The 15115-nt window shown below is 47.9% G+C and overlaps 1 protein-coding gene across 17 annotated transcripts in view; it reads left to right on the forward strand.

Moving 5' to 3' along the window:
* The window catches only part of RBFOX3 (RNA binding fox-1 homolog 3), a 224158-nt gene that overhangs the window by 198113 nt on the left and 10930 nt on the right, over positions 1-15115 (forward strand). For 8 of the 17 annotated variants that reach the window (XM_083490324.1, XM_083490327.1, XM_083490332.1 and 5 more), the window contains 6 exons: positions 8417-8671; positions 9865-10005; positions 11651-11704; positions 13469-13561; positions 14632-14692; positions 15009-15062. In XM_083490324.1, the coding sequence (XP_083346450.1) occupies positions 8450-8671; positions 9865-10005; positions 11651-11704; positions 13469-13561; positions 14632-14692; positions 15009-15062 (625 nt within the window). In that variant the 5' untranslated portion in view covers positions 8417-8449. Of the gene's footprint in view, positions 1-5070; positions 5810-6013; positions 6033-6055; positions 6287-6777; positions 7137-8260; positions 8672-9864; positions 10006-11650; positions 11705-13468; positions 13562-14631; positions 14693-15008; positions 15063-15115 lie in introns of those variants that run through there. The other 9 variants (XM_083490334.1, XM_083490338.1, XM_083490328.1 and 6 more) reach the window with 8 other exon arrangements.

A 15115-nucleotide genomic window follows, 5' to 3' on the forward strand; every position in this document is an offset into this window, starting at 1 on the left:
ATGATGCAACAGAATTTTGGTATCTCTGCAATACATTAAGTAGGTGAAGAAAGTCTTCAAATGTTGGAAATCCACAGTGGACATACCTAATTTGACTCCTTTGGCCCAGCTAAGTGAGAGTTAGTAGGGAAGTGAGCTGATGGGCTGAAGAAGCTGCCAACTTTTACATTAGATATTGCATTATCCTTTTGTTGAGGATGTTGCTGAACAATGGCTTGCTGATGATGCAGCTATGGAAAATTGCAGAGCACCTGCTGTTCCTCACAAGTGACCCAACATTCAGTTTTTTTGTTGTTTATTTCTACATGTGAGTCAGAACTTACACTCCTTTTTCCTGGAATGTAACGTGTCTCTAGCTAGGGGCAGTTGTGAAGGTCTGCCTATAATTGGCAATCTTATTGAAACTGTTGACTGTGTTTCATGTACCACTAAAGGCAGAGGAACCCATAATCTGTGGCCTTTGTTTCCTGCAGAGGGAAGAATACCATGGGTCACCAAATACCTTCATTCCAGTGGTGACAAATGAGGGCATTATGTAAGACCACTATTTTTAACGTACTGTTATATGACCCCAAATCCTGCTCACCATGGAGTAATATCTTTAAAATGACCAAGAAAATATTCTAAGCAAACACCAAATGTATACATGCAACTTCTTCCAGAAAAATGTTTAGCTTCTCTGTGAGAAAACAAGCACATTTTACTAATTTCTAACCATGTTAAATACAAGCAGTTTACTTATACATACATACAGGCCCACGTAATTTATTGTAGTCTCTTTACACCCACGCTCAACCCAGTAGGCATTACCCAAGAGGCTGCCTGGGGTGGCAAAATACTAAGAATGCCGGAGGAGTCTGAAAATCACAAAGCAAGAAAATGATCTGTGGTCTAAACCACTAAGCATCTTCAGTTTGCCGATCAGGTCGGCGATTTGAATCCACTCTATAGGGTGAGCTCCCATTGCCCTGTCCCAGCTTCTGCCAACCTAGCAGTTTAAAAGCATATCAGTGCAAGTAGATAAATAGGTACTGCTGCGGCAGGAAGGTAAACGGCATTTTCATGCCCTCTGGTTTCCGTCACAGTGTTCCATTGCACCGGAAGCAGTTTAGTCATGCTGGCCACATGACCTGGAAAGCTGTCTGTGGATAAATGCCAGCTCCCTTGGCCTGGAACGAGATGAGCGCCGCCACCACCCCATAGTCACCTTTGACTGGGCTTAACTGTCCAGGGGTCCTTTACTTTTAACTTTTACCTTTATTTGGGACAACAACAAAAATGATATATGAGGTGTTATGACCAGAACATCCAGTAGTGGCTTTGGTTCCTGATTCAGAGGGAGAGGAGTTAATGGAATTGATTAAACCAGAACCATAGCCTTAATTGACTCTGGTTCTGTGCCCTGACACAAAACTGAGGTTGAGTCCAACCACCAGAGTCCCTCTAAATATAAGACCTCACAGTGCTATTTTTCTAGGAAAAAGGGTGCTGGAACTCAACATGAATGCTTCCCTTGTTCTCTTATAATGGCAATGATGCCCACCTGAGAGGTGTGTAGACTGAGTTCCAGCTGAAAAAAAAGCCCTGGGACCACAGAACCAGGAACCCTTCAGTAACTGCAGCCTCTGTGCTGGAGCTCACAAAGGGACCAGCATCTTCACACACACACCCCCAAAGACCTCAGATGCCACCGAGTCTGTGCACAGTTTCAGGCAACAGGTCCAATGAGAGTTAACAGGGACTGAGTGGCAGGCTTAAGTACTGAGGGCTGCTGCTTCTAAGGATCTCCATTCTCCAGTAGAACCTGGAAGGGCAATGCAGGCTGAAGGACTATGTAAGAGCTTGGTTAGCCCAAGTGACACTGACACAAAACCCCACACATATACTAAGTAGAAGAATTGCAGACTTCTGGCTGTCAACATATTGTACTGGAGACCCAGCTGTCCCAATGTTTTCAGTAACTGCTCTGTGGGTCTCATGATCTTGTTGGTGTTGTTCTTCCCAGGTCCTTTGTGTATTAAATTCTGGAGTTTGTTCCCAAAACATGTAGTGATGACCACTAACTTGAATGGCTTAGGGGGGAAAGAGACATGTTTATGAAGGGCAAGGCTATAAATGGCTACTAGCCATGATGGGGACGTTCTACCTCCACTCTCAGAGTGTGCATTTGAATACCAGTTGCTGGAAACCACAGCAGCAGAGAGTGTTGCTGTACTCAGGTCCCAGTTGTGTGTTACTAATCAGCATCTGGTTGGCCACTGTGATGCTGGACTGGACAGACCTTTGCCCTGAACCATCTGGGATCTTCTTATCTCCCTGTGGAAGTGGTTAGATAAAAACCTAATATATACAAGATTTTGAAAATCTTCATAGGGGAATCTAGATATCTCAGCATTCTTTTACTTTTTTAAAGCACTGCTTTGTAACCCAATGACTGCAGTTAAAAAAACAATGTGACATCTACTGTGTTTTTGCTGGGTAGGAATCGTTTTTGCTGATGGCATAGGATGAGACTAAGTCTGGATAAGGATTCCAGCAATCTAGGAGAGGTAGATGGCAGAGGTGCCCACCTACTGCCTCTGGGAAACAAAGCACTTGGTGCAGTCATAGGACTCCATTTCCCACAGTCGCAATGGCAGTGCCACTGACACACCTGAAATTGGATTGTAGCACAAACATGACCATAGCTTCATAACCATCACTATCACTCAGTACTTTTCCAGCTGAGCTTTTTTAAAAAGAAAAGAAACATCTTAAGTATTCCTTCTGCTTATGCATCTATGCAAAGTGTATTGCATGCACAAATCAAGCATGCTATGTAAATTAGCCCAAGATGCATAACTTCTGTTGCCAAATTAGGGCAAGCGAGTGCATGCAAAACTTAACGTCCTCAACTAGAGGGTGCCACATTTGGCAGGGTAGGTTTCTTAAGCATAATTTAGTATCCTGTCTTCAGCCGGAGTCCATGGTCAGGTGGGGTGAGATGTGTTAGAAATGCTAAGAATCAGAACCATGGAGAGCTTCCAGTAGAGTTTCCAAATGAGGATGAATCTTGGACTCATTGTGTTGCTCCAGCACTGGCCAGTAACTGAGGGTAAGGCCTGTGTGAAGCCCTGCCTCCTTGGATGGAATCTGCTTGGAGTTAAAGAGATTGTGTCCTGTCATACAGCTGTGCACTGTAGTGGTTGAAGAATCTCTTCTGGTCCCAGAAGTAGAAAAGAAGAGTCATTGTGAACTGCTGGTAGTGTGGGAAGTCATCTGAAGAAGGGGCAGAGCTGCCTTCTTTGGAACCATGGGATGGAGGCCTATCTGTTAGGGTTCCTCCTCTGCAGAAGCTTCTGTTGGAAACTGCCTCATGGAGCGCTTTAGGGGCCTAATCATCCAGGTCAGAGTTCTCATTTGACTCTGAGGTGGGTCAGAATCCCAGACCATGACAAGGACTTCCACGCACATACACACATTGAAGAACATTTCTATAGCCTATTTTTGCCCCAACAGAGACTTCTAGCTCAGGATCCTGAGACCTGGGTCTGATCACTCTACTTTCTGTAACAGCTTGAGCCTGATTGCCTGTTTCCTCTCCAGTAAACAACGTGTTTGGCATGATATGTCCTAAGATGCTGTAGTACCAGTAAAGCAGATGCATGTCTCCCTTTCTCCCCATTCCCCCAGGATGATTGAGTGCTGACTTGGTGCAGGAAGAAGCAGAGTAACCCTTGAGTAATTTGCTGATTCAAAAATGGTTGTTCCCTGTGTGCTTTTTGCGCCAGCCACCATGTCCCAGGTGAAGAGGGCCTTTCAGTATCCTTTGGTGTGGTTAGGAACAGGGCAGCCTTGAGACAGGGCATGGGGTGGGAAGGTTTCTCTGTTCAAGCAAGGAAAGCTTGCCTGTCCAAGCCTGTCCCACTGTGATCTTGCCTTGTCATAAATTAACCACACACACAATTAAAGAGCCTGTCTCGGCTCCAGGAGCTGCAGATGTATTTCATCCCGGGAGAGAGAAACGGAGAGAGAGAGAGAGAGGCACTGCTGTGTGAGGGCTATAAAGCATCTGAGAGCAGAACTTGGGCTTCTAGCAGAGGGGCTTGTGGCTGTTTGTCAGCACAAGGCAGGGGACGTGGTGTCGGATGGGAGGCGGGGGAGAAGAGAGCAGTGAGGTGTGAAACAGTGTGTTTTTGAGCAAGGGAGAGAAGAGGGAGAGAACTCTGTGCACGATTGTGTCTAGGAGGAGTGTTCGTTTGTGTGTATAGTAGCATTAGTAGCTGCTGAACATGGCAATTGTGTAGACCACTTCATTGTGTGGGTTGCTCCCTTAGCATGGACAATGTAATCACACCATTCTCCAGACATTTTTTAGGATCACCTAATGGCTGGTGTGGCATGGAAGCTGACCTTCCACGCAGTGTGAGAGATCCAGTAGCAAGCTGGTGGACACTTTGTGGCTGCCATGTGGCACAGCTACAAGCCAGAAGGTGTTTCATGCTGCTTCCACATGAATAGCAGCTGTGGGCAGCTGGATCTGTCTGGCGGGCCATGTTTGATAGATGGGCAGAGCCGCCCACCTGTCAGTCACCAGATGTCACAATGAAATCAAATTATGCAGACAAAGGAGCAGACTGCAAAGTGTTGATGATCAGCTCATCATTGGGTGTTGCAAAATGGTGTGCACAGTGCTTTGCAGGTGCTGCCCATCCCCTGACAGGCAATGCCTGCAAACTGTCTTTGGGCTCAGCTGCATCTTTACCTGCCCACAACCACCACCCCAGTGCCATATGTTGTCAGGCAGATGGGAGAGGCTTGGTTGATTTGGCCTTGTGAGCCAAATAGGGAGGCCTGCCATGTTAACCAGGTCCAGGAGGAGCCAGAGGATCCTGACAAGAGCGAGCAGCAGTAAATTACGCCAAGTGAGTTAACACTTTATTAGCAAAACAAGATCTACACAGGAGTGTCAGGCCTAATGAGCACAGCAACTCATCTCCATCAGGTCTTGCTTCCTTGAAGCAGTTGCCAAGACTAAAGGTTCCCGCCTCCCCACAGTCACCCAAGTCCCCTCCTCTCCAGGGTTTCTTCCAAGCAATCAGAGACTATGCCTATGTGCTTGCCTTTGAACCTCCTGTTTCATGCCTCTCCTGGTTCTGGGAGGCTAAGGAGGAGGGTATGTTGTCATAGCAGGAGACACCCATGCCTCTTCACATGCCTAACCCATCTCTGCCTCCCTCCGCCTCTTCAGCTTCTGATTCTGGGCTTCTCTCTGCCACAGACTCTTCCCGCTCACTAAGCACTGTTACCTCTTCAGCTCCCAAACCACCTCTTCCCAGTCTTCTCCCTTTTCTCCTTCTGATCACTCATTGTTGTCCCACTACCAATACCCAGGTCCTGAGCCTTCTTTCCTTGGGGGTTCCCCAGCTGGTTCCTCCCACCATTCTTCTGCAACTAACCAGTCCCTGACTGGTCCCTACTGCTGCCATTGCTTGCAACTCTGAAATCCGTGAAGTGATACTGTGGCCGTGTGTGTACCTGTGCCAACCAGAACCTGGTATGTTTGAGTGGGGGACCACCTATTCTCCAAATGATGGACAGTTTTACTTATCCTTTCTTCTCTGTCCCTGAGAGAGGTCAAGTGGAAGTATGTAGGGGACATCTCTGCAAGCTTTAACCATCCTGTGTTGGCCATTCCTTTCCACCTGCCATGTCAGATTTCCTGCTATGGATCTAGGGCATTGTTGGAGTCTGCTTTCCTTTGAGGGCTGCACATCCTTATGGATAATCTTCCAGCCAGGCAAAAGCACTTGAGAAAGGAGCAGGGATGGTGAGTTATGTGACCTGGGGGGTGGGAAGGGGCCTAGGTAGAGTCCCGAGGGCTGGCTAGAGCCCCGGAAGCCCTCATTTGTTCCCCAGTCCTGGGGTTCTGCACCCTTGATGTAGGAGGCAGTCACACCAGCATATTTCTCAGTATAGTAGCAGATGCTGGAGCAATTCAGGGAGGCTCTTCATCATTAACCCCCCGGCCATGTGCAGGACTTAGTAACATTGTAAACATTATGGAGGTGGGGGGGATAGACCATGAAGAAGGGCATTGCTTATAATATAATGCTGTATTAAGTGCTGTGTGGAACCTCTGTTTTAATTCTACTTCCAATGAATTACAGAAAAGCAGTGCCTCAGCAGTGCTAAAGGGCTCTGGCATGGAAGCAACTGTAGGTAGTTGCCTGTCCATTTGTAAGTCGTCCCCCCCCCCCCCGCCTCTCCACTTTTGACTCAGTATCTGGCAAACTGATCCAAGCAGGTATGCTTCGCTTGTTGCTTGTACACTGTCTTGGGGAAAAAACCCCACATCCTTTTCAGGTGTGGTTTTCAGGTCCATTTCAGGTGTGATAGTTGTGTGAATTAGACTTGTGTTCCCATTTGCGGGGTAATCAGAAGGCAGCCCTGGGTCGTTTGACCCTTTCATTCTCTCCCCTCCCCTATAAAAACTACACAAGACACTCTCTTTTAAAGTTTAAAGAACAAATAACTTTTACTTAGTGTAGTTGTCATTGCCGGCTAAATATATACAATGCAGGTAGATGATACTTAAGTTGCTGAAACATCTTATGTAGATTTTTATCTAAGACTGACTAACATTTACAGGCTGACATACTCTGAGGTAGACAGCAGCACAACACAACATACGGTACCTGCTGCTCTAACTGTTCAGATGGTTCAACCAACTGCCATAACTGTACCAACTGCCATAACTGCCACAGAGTGTATGAAGGTCATAGAGTTCTACAGCTCTTTCAATTAACCCTTTACCTATGCATTCTGGATGCTAACATCCCACAATAGTGACATCACAAATCTAGCGTATTTGAAATCTGGCTTGTTGCTTTGATTCCTGCTGGAAGCTTGGAGAGGGGAGACAGCTGAAATGTACACATTTTCCTGTACCATTCTGCCTGCCAGAACACCTATGGACCTAGCTGGCATCATGGTCCAATGGTTATGTATACACATGGATGCACTTGAGAGCCTCAGTTTTGAAGCATAACCTTTGAACCTTGCAGCTTAATGTGTCAAAAGATGGCTGCACTTTGGCCAAGAGAGTTGTTAATACAGAGAAGCAAATAGTGTTTTTCACAATTATCTAAATATATGCGTGTATCACACAATTACCCATATACATATGTGCATCTATCTATATGTCTGTCTGTCTGTCTATCTATCTATCTATCTATCTATCTATCTATCTATCTATCTATCATCTATCTACACACCCACACATATAAATATTTATATATTCCGGGAAACTGAAATGCCAGAAGGAAGCATGTGGACAAAAACTAGTGGTACTCCATGGCCAGGTATCCATGTCTTGTGTTTGCAGCATAGCCTGAAGAAAACCTGGAATCTAGTTTCGATCAGCTATTGTTTTTAGAAATTTGGAGGTTTCTACCCTAAGCTTAGAAAGTAAACCATAGAGAGAGAGAAAACCTTCTCAGTGTCAGGGAGTAGCTTGGCAGGCATTATAAGGATTAGGACAAGGGTGAGGAACCAGTGGCCCTCTGGACATTGGCTCCCATCAGCTGCAGCCATCATGGCCAGAGATTAGGGATGATGGGAGTCATAGATTTCCCACCCTGGATTAGCAAGTAGCTATTTGTAGTTTACAACTTTTTAACTCTGCTTCCCAACCCTTGTTGTTGTTGTCTCATTTCTATTTCATAAACTCATAAGAAAATATATTGATGTAGTGTACTGAACCTCAGCTAAAAGCAAAGAGCTCAGTTAATAGAGCATGAGACTCTTAATCTCAAGGTTGTGGGTTCAAGTCCCAATTTTGGCAAAAAGATTCCTGCACTGCAGAAGGTTGAACTAGAAGACCTCGTGGTCCCTTCCAACTCCACAATTCTATGATTCTGTGGTACAATTATACTATGAACATAGCAACAAAATCAAAGGAGACTACATTAAAATAAAGAGGCATACAAAATGGGTCATTTGACAAGAAGGTTATAAAATACCTGACCTGCCTTCATTTGTCATGAGCATTTCTCCTTTTAATTCTCCCAGTGTCAAAAACTTTCAATTAAATTAACTGAAAGCAAGGATACATTTGTGCACACCTGCAGATGTTAACAATTTGCATCACTCCCTCCCCCCCCCGCCCCCTCGTCTTCATGATGCAGAATTTGGATTTATTTATTTATTGGTTCAACACATCACTGACTGTGGCATGTAGGAGACACATTCAATTATACAGCCTTGCACGGAGGGGAAGATTGCTGCAACTCCGATGAGTCACTGGATGGACTTGTATCAGCCATTTGGGAGGGGAAGAGGGGACCGTGGACCTGACCATAGAAAACACTCATGGCCCCTCATGAAGCTCCAGGCAATGAGTCAACACGTTACTCTCGTTATTATGTCTCTGCAGGGCAACCAGGACGCCACGGCTCCGCCTGACGCAATGGCCCAGCCCTACCCCCCAGCAACGTACCCACCACCCCCGCAGAATGGCATCCCTGCAGAATACGCTCCTCCACCACACCCACACCCAGCACAGGACTACTCGGGGCAGAGCACAGTACCTGAGCATGCCTTGACTCTCTACACGCCAGCACAGAGCCACACCGAACAGCCGGGCACCGACGCCAGCACGCAATCCATAGCGGGCACACAAACAGTACCGGTAAGACACTCGGTGCTTGAAAGAGAAACTGTGAAAGGGGACCAGCCCTGGCCCGGAGAGGGCCTGCAGAGTGGGTTTTCAGGCCAGTTCAAGGAAGCCTGCAGTCAGGTAGGGAAGGAGGAGGGTGGTTCTATCTGCAAGGATGCAGGTATGGAGCCAGGTTGCTCTGCAGTCCATGCGCAAACTCAGCTGGAAAGCCCAAGGAGAGGTCTCAGCTCAAGAAATGGAAGGAGGCAGAACGTCCTGGTTCGAGACCGAGGGGCAGCATTATAGGCAAGCAGGTGGGCTGAAGCAGCAGATCAAAACCCCTCACCCTTCTCCTTGCTTATCTGGGATAAGAGACAACAAGGGATGGCGAATTGGGCCTGAAATAGAGCCGAGGGCTTGTGCAGCAGGAGGCAAGTTCACAGAGGCAATGCCAGTGCCCCAGCTGCCCCGTGGGCATTTGTGGCTCAGTGCTTAAGTTTCCTGGCTCCCCTTGTGTCCCTAATCACTTGTAATCTACCTGCTTGGCTGCTTGCCAATCCCATCGTGCCAATGATGTGGTTGTAATGCAGCTCAGTGAGGAAGCGCTGAGTGAGCAGTTCCCAGCCGCTCCTCCGTCCCTGAGTGCCAGGCTGGCTGCTTGCCACCGCGCAGCGGGGAGAGTGAGCTCTGCCTCCCCACATGGCTGCACACATGCAGACCCACATGCAAGCCCAGAGGGGTCAAGCCAGGACCGCTTTGTTTGTCCTTGCCCACCGTTGTGGCGGCACTAATCTTTATCCTGCTCTCTCATGAACACAAACGTAATAACGATCAGAATCCCTAAGAACACCCTCTAAGGTAGGCCAGTGTCATTATTCCCATTCTGCAGTTGGGGAGGTTAAGGCCTGAAGCCAGATAGGAAATTTGTGAATGGTGAGGTCTGAGCAGCTCACAGTCTTAACTATCTGCATATGCCACTGATCTGTGTATGCTGTTAAAGGTTTGCAGCTGCACCCACTCCCCGTCCATCACCATGAGTTCATATCACCACGTACTCAAAACCCAATGGCCACGTGCAAAGCCTAACTCCCAACACTTAGCACTCTTGCAGGCGGCCCATATATCTGCAGCCAGCTTTCGCAAGGGGCAGTGATGGTCTTAAGCAAGCACAAAACAGTGGTGAGATCACAGTGGAATCTCTCTTTAATTTTCCCCTTCACCCCCAGCACACAGATGAAGCGGCACAGACAGACAACCAGACGCTACACCCACCAGAGTGTGGTTCTGACAAGCAGCAGCCCAAACGGTTACACGTTTCCAACATCCCTTTCCGCTTCCGGGACCCTGACCTGCGGCAAATGTTTGGGGTGAGTCCATTCCTCTCACTGCCCGCAACCTCTTTTGCTAAGCACACTGACAAGTGTCCCCAGAGAGCTCTGAGTACCTGCTACAGGCAGAGCCAGTGCTGCCATGTCCATTCTGCCCTGTCGCGGGCATCACTGTTTCTGTTCCACTGCAGTTTGGTTCCTGCCAAATACGTTATTCACCTTGCTGTCCGCTTTTTAGCATAAATTATGTAAGTTATCTACATTTGTTTCAACATAAAGGTTATGTCAGGAGCAATAAAAAAAATCAGCTACATTTTGTAAGTCTGCGGACTTAAGAAAACCAATGACACTGTGAAAGCGTATTGACTATTTGCTTGACTGATCTCTGTTGCTGACCACAGGCAAGCATGCAAACTGCAGCAATTTCCACTTCCTATTCCATTGGAATTTTCCAACATCCTTAATTGGTGGGATCAAATAACATTTGATCCCAAAGGAAAGGACAGAGCATATTTTTTGTATGCAAAAGGTTCCAGGTTCAATCCCTGATATAGGGCCACTGCCATCTCTACCATTAGACAGAGTGTGGCAACGGCCTCAGGTGGCAGATGCTGAGGAACAGCAACAGCACTCCCTGGAGCCCCCAGTTATTCCACTCTGTTGCATCAGGACCATTTCTATGCCCCTCCCTTCCCAACAAGCAGGCTTGCTATCTCAGTTGTGTAGGAGGCTTTCATGTCACCCGTGGTGGATTCAATTGCCAGTACAACTGGCTGATCTCCCGTGCCCTTCTCCTCTGACAGCAAAACACCTTGTTCCAGCTCTGTCTGGGGCTAAGAGAGACCCCTGTCTGAAATCCTGCACAGCCGCTGCCAGTCAGAGTAGACAATACTGAGTTTGATAAACCAGTGGTCCGACTTGGTATAAGATAGTTCCCTATGTTTCTCAAGCTGTGTGCCCTCAGCATCCTGCACACATCTTCTCCATGAACAGCTGTTGTGAGGTCTCATAACAGCCCTTGTGGTGAGAGTGCAGAGCTGCTCCTAGCAAAGTCATACCATGGCAGGAGCGCCCTTCTAATCTCTCCCATGAAACTTGTGACACCACCCCAGCCCCAAGCAGGACTGACCTGTCTTCTCAGCCTATGCATAGGTAGAACTCAGCCTCTCTCAGCCTGGCAGCACATGAGACTGACTGGTCCTTCAATCCTGAAGTGTCTGCCATGTTGCTATCAAGCTCCCAGGGATGGAGCAGGCTCTCAACGGCCTATGACAGAAGTGGGTATTTTGTGGTACTTTGCTCCCCAGATTCCAGAGGTTACCAGGACACAGTGGCCCTTTTGGAGTAAATGGACAGCTTAAAAGGCTCAGGACGCAATACCTCAAGGACTGCCTCCACCCCCACTGTATGAAAGATTTCTGTTCTCCCAGGCCTTGGACTAATTAAATTATCTATGGCCTTTTAAAAAGTCACAGGGATGTTTTTTATTGGTTTGTTATTACATGACGTATTTTTGTGGTTTTGTACTGTAAACTGCCCTGTGGTCTTCAGGTGAAGGGTGGTATTTAAATTTAATAAATAAATAAATGAAAGCAGACATGCTAAGATGGAGTGGACAGGGAATGATTACTCCTATTTTTACCTTCCCTCCCATTTTTACTTTTGTTTTTGTTTTGCTCTGCAGCAATTTGGAAAGATCCTGGATGTTGAGATCATTTTCAATGAGCGCGGCTCCAAGGTGGGTTCAGCATGTTGATGTCTGGTGCAACCCAAACATCAGTGTAGGTGCGCCTTCCCAGGGTCCAGACTGCCCTCTTGCCCCTTCCAGTTTCCTCTCTGTGCCTCAAGTTGCCTACCTAGTTTCTAATCACCCCTCTCTCCCACCTGCCCCCTAAAACCCTACAGCCATTGACTTAGAATCAAAGTTTGTGAACATGCTGAATGAATATACTCCACAATATCAGGTTTGTGCATTCTTCAGATTCTATCTCTGAAGCAAGCTACAGAGAGAGTAAGCTTGGAAAGATGATAAAACTAGGAGCTGCAAACCTTATAGCTAAGGCAATTTAATTGCAGGAAAAGAACACCCTCTCATGGTGAAACTGGAAATCACTCAAATTAAAAGAGGGGGGAAATGTTTTACATAAGGCAAGTTGTTGCAAAGGTTTTGCAGGAGATAGAGTTGAGCATGGGTCTTTTTCAGAAATAGATGCCAAAATACTTATTAAAATAGTTTGCATTTTGTTTCCAGGAGGATATGGGGGTGTTTAGTTTGACAGGATTTGAAATTTCTCCCAGCTGTTAAATAACACATTTACTGAGTTTTCCTAGGCCCGTTTCTTCAGGTTCAATATTGGCTTTTGGGGTCAAACCAGACTGTGACATGGGAGATGGATGACCAGATCTCCCCACGTCTTTTTCATAGCTTAATTTCTCCTTGTGTGTATGTCATGGTGTGGGTGGGGAATTGGATCAGGAGCATGACACTAGGAAAAGGGGATGTTTAACCCAGAAGGTTAAACATCAGGCCAGAAGCCCATATTGTCCAGCATTTTGCTCTCACAGTGGCTATCCAGATGTCCAAGGGAAGCCCGCAAGCAGAACCTGAGTGCAACAGCACTGCCCCCACCTGTGATTCCGAACAACTAGTATTCCTTTCTCCCTACAATGTCTTCCTGATTCAAATCCCCACCCCACACCCCACCCTGCCACAAAACTTATATTAGGTTTTTTGGAAAGGGGGGTAGGGGTGGGCAGGTATAACCCAGGTGCATGTGTTTTCCCCATCTCCCAAAAGGGCTAATGGCAATGTTTGGGGAGGGGTATTCCAAATGGGAAATTGCAATGATGGGGAAAGGGTTAAACCCCTCCCAACCACCACCACATCTTTTATCCACACCCCAAGCTGCATTTAAACTTTGGAAAAGGTGTTAGGAGATCCCCCCAGTCTCAGATTTCCCATGTCACTGTCTGGTTTGGCCTTTGGTCCTGGTCAAAGAATGAGGACTTCCCACAGTTTCCATCAGACATTCAGAAAGTGAATGAATATACTGTAATGTATCTCCAGGAATGCAATGCCTCTCCAGGTGGAATCCATTGCAAGTACCAGTAGCTCAGTCCAGAACACCTCACTCTTCCCATGAGGCAGTGGCAATGTACTCTGCCACGTCTTGCCCTGCAATTTTGGCCTCTTGGGAAGCTGGCGCCTGCCCTTATTCCTCTTGAGCCTTACCCCCTTCCCTTCTCCTTGCTTCGTCCCTCCCCCCCCCCAGCCCTTGGGGGTCGCTTGGGAAGTTCACATCCTGCCTCTTTCCCCAGGCCCTGGGGGATTCTTCTCTCTACTGCTCCTTACTCACCCCCCTCTCTCTGTCCTGTCCCCCCACCCCCGTTTCCCCCCTTCTCATTCTCTTCCTCCTACTCCTCTTCCACCCTCTCTCCCTCCCTCCCAAATCCCCCTCTTTCTCTTTCTCTCTCCATTTCCCTTTCTCTCCCCCACTCACAGGGTTTTGGGTTTGTAACTTTTGAAACTAGTGCAGATGCCGATCGGGCACGGGAGAAGCTGAATGGCACCATCGTAGAGGGACGCAAGATCGAGGTGCGAACATGTGCACTGCCTGCTCTGCGTCGGGGCGTTAGGAGTCACACTTGCTCCCCACATGCACACACACACAGACACCCCTTTCTTTTCTAACCATTTCTACCTCTTGGGCCTCCCAGGACACGCAGGCGGGCGAGTGGATGTTGCATGCCCTGTGCTGTTGATCTCCCGTAGGTGGTGGGGAGGGGTGGGGCACAGAGCAAAAGAAGAAGAGGAGGGCAGACCTTCTCCAGCAGGAGTCTGCTGGGATCTGCCAGGGAAAAGCTGGAGGGAGGGAGGGCAAGCGTGATACTGCCAAATCCTCCAACCTCCCAGGCGCCAGCCAGATTGAACCACTTGCGACGCCTAGGCCCTAAAGGGTAGTCGTATTGCTGCCTGGCTTCCTTCTTGGTTGTGGTTCTGGTTTGTTTTCTTCAAAATGTTACAGGATGGGCAGCCTCAGTGTCAGTGAGTTAGGAGGTGAGATGGAGCAAGGCCTTTGGTTTCGCCCTGGTGGACCCTTCTTGATCACACTGAGGCACAAAGTGTTGTGCCATATAAGATGCTTCTTGCAGAATAATGTTGCTTGAGTTCGCCAGGGCTGTGGTCAAGGGCGGACAGGCAGTGCTGATCTGATGCTGACACCATTGTTTTCTGGAGCTCCTGCCCCTGTGTGTTCCTTTGCATCTTCACAAGCCTGTCTGGTGAATGGATCTCCCACTGTGCATGAAGCCTGGGCAGGGTCCTCCCTGCATGCTGGGTGTTGAACGTTATGCTGAGAATGGAGAGGTTCAGGAACGTTTCCTTTGAAAGCTCCAAAATTCAACTTCCCACTCAAAATGTCTGAAGCCTGTGTGCTCCAAAGGGCTGTACACCTAAGATAAGGAAATCGGGGCATTGCCAGACCTGGCATATGCAGGCAGGGTTTCCAGCCCATACTCTTTGGAGAATCTGGTCCAAATCCTGATTGGCTTTTGTCCGTCCTGAAACGTTCCTTGCATCTCCAGTCCCAGGTTTCCTCCTGGGAGGAGGATATTTTGGTCCAAGGCCTGCCACTAACTCACTTTCTCTGTGCTTTGTGTCGCCAGGTCAACAACGCCACGGCCCGGGTAATGACAAACAAGAAGGCAGCCAATCCCTACACAAATGGTAATGGAGTGAAGCTGTGTCAAGAGGGTGTGCTAGGCCAGAGCTGGTCATTGCTGGAAGACTGGCAGGCCTTTTTTTAAAAAAAAATATGCTTTCAGGGGGGGGCTGTGTCATGGCGTGGGCAGGCGTGGAGCCTGACTTTGTAGTACATCCTGGTGTACAGATGACAAAACTGGCTCTTGTTTGCTAGAAAGCTTGACCCAGAGCTCCTTAGGCCTTTCACCTAGGTCTCTGGCAGGTGGGGCTGGCAGTGAGAGCACAGGACAGGTATGGGCCAGGGTGATGCTCTTCACGTCTCCTTGTTCTTCCTCCCCAGGTTGGAAACTGAACCCTGTGGTGGGCACCGTCTATGGCCCAGAGTTCTATGCAGGTAATGTCTGGATCAGACCAGGTCCCTGGGCAAGAGCTGCCCCTTAAATAAGC

Source organism: Podarcis liolepis, assembly GCF_965112155.1.
Source record: "Podarcis liolepis genome assembly, chromosome: 2".
Taxonomy (NCBI): domain Eukaryota; kingdom Metazoa; phylum Chordata; class Lepidosauria; order Squamata; family Lacertidae; genus Podarcis; species Podarcis liolepis.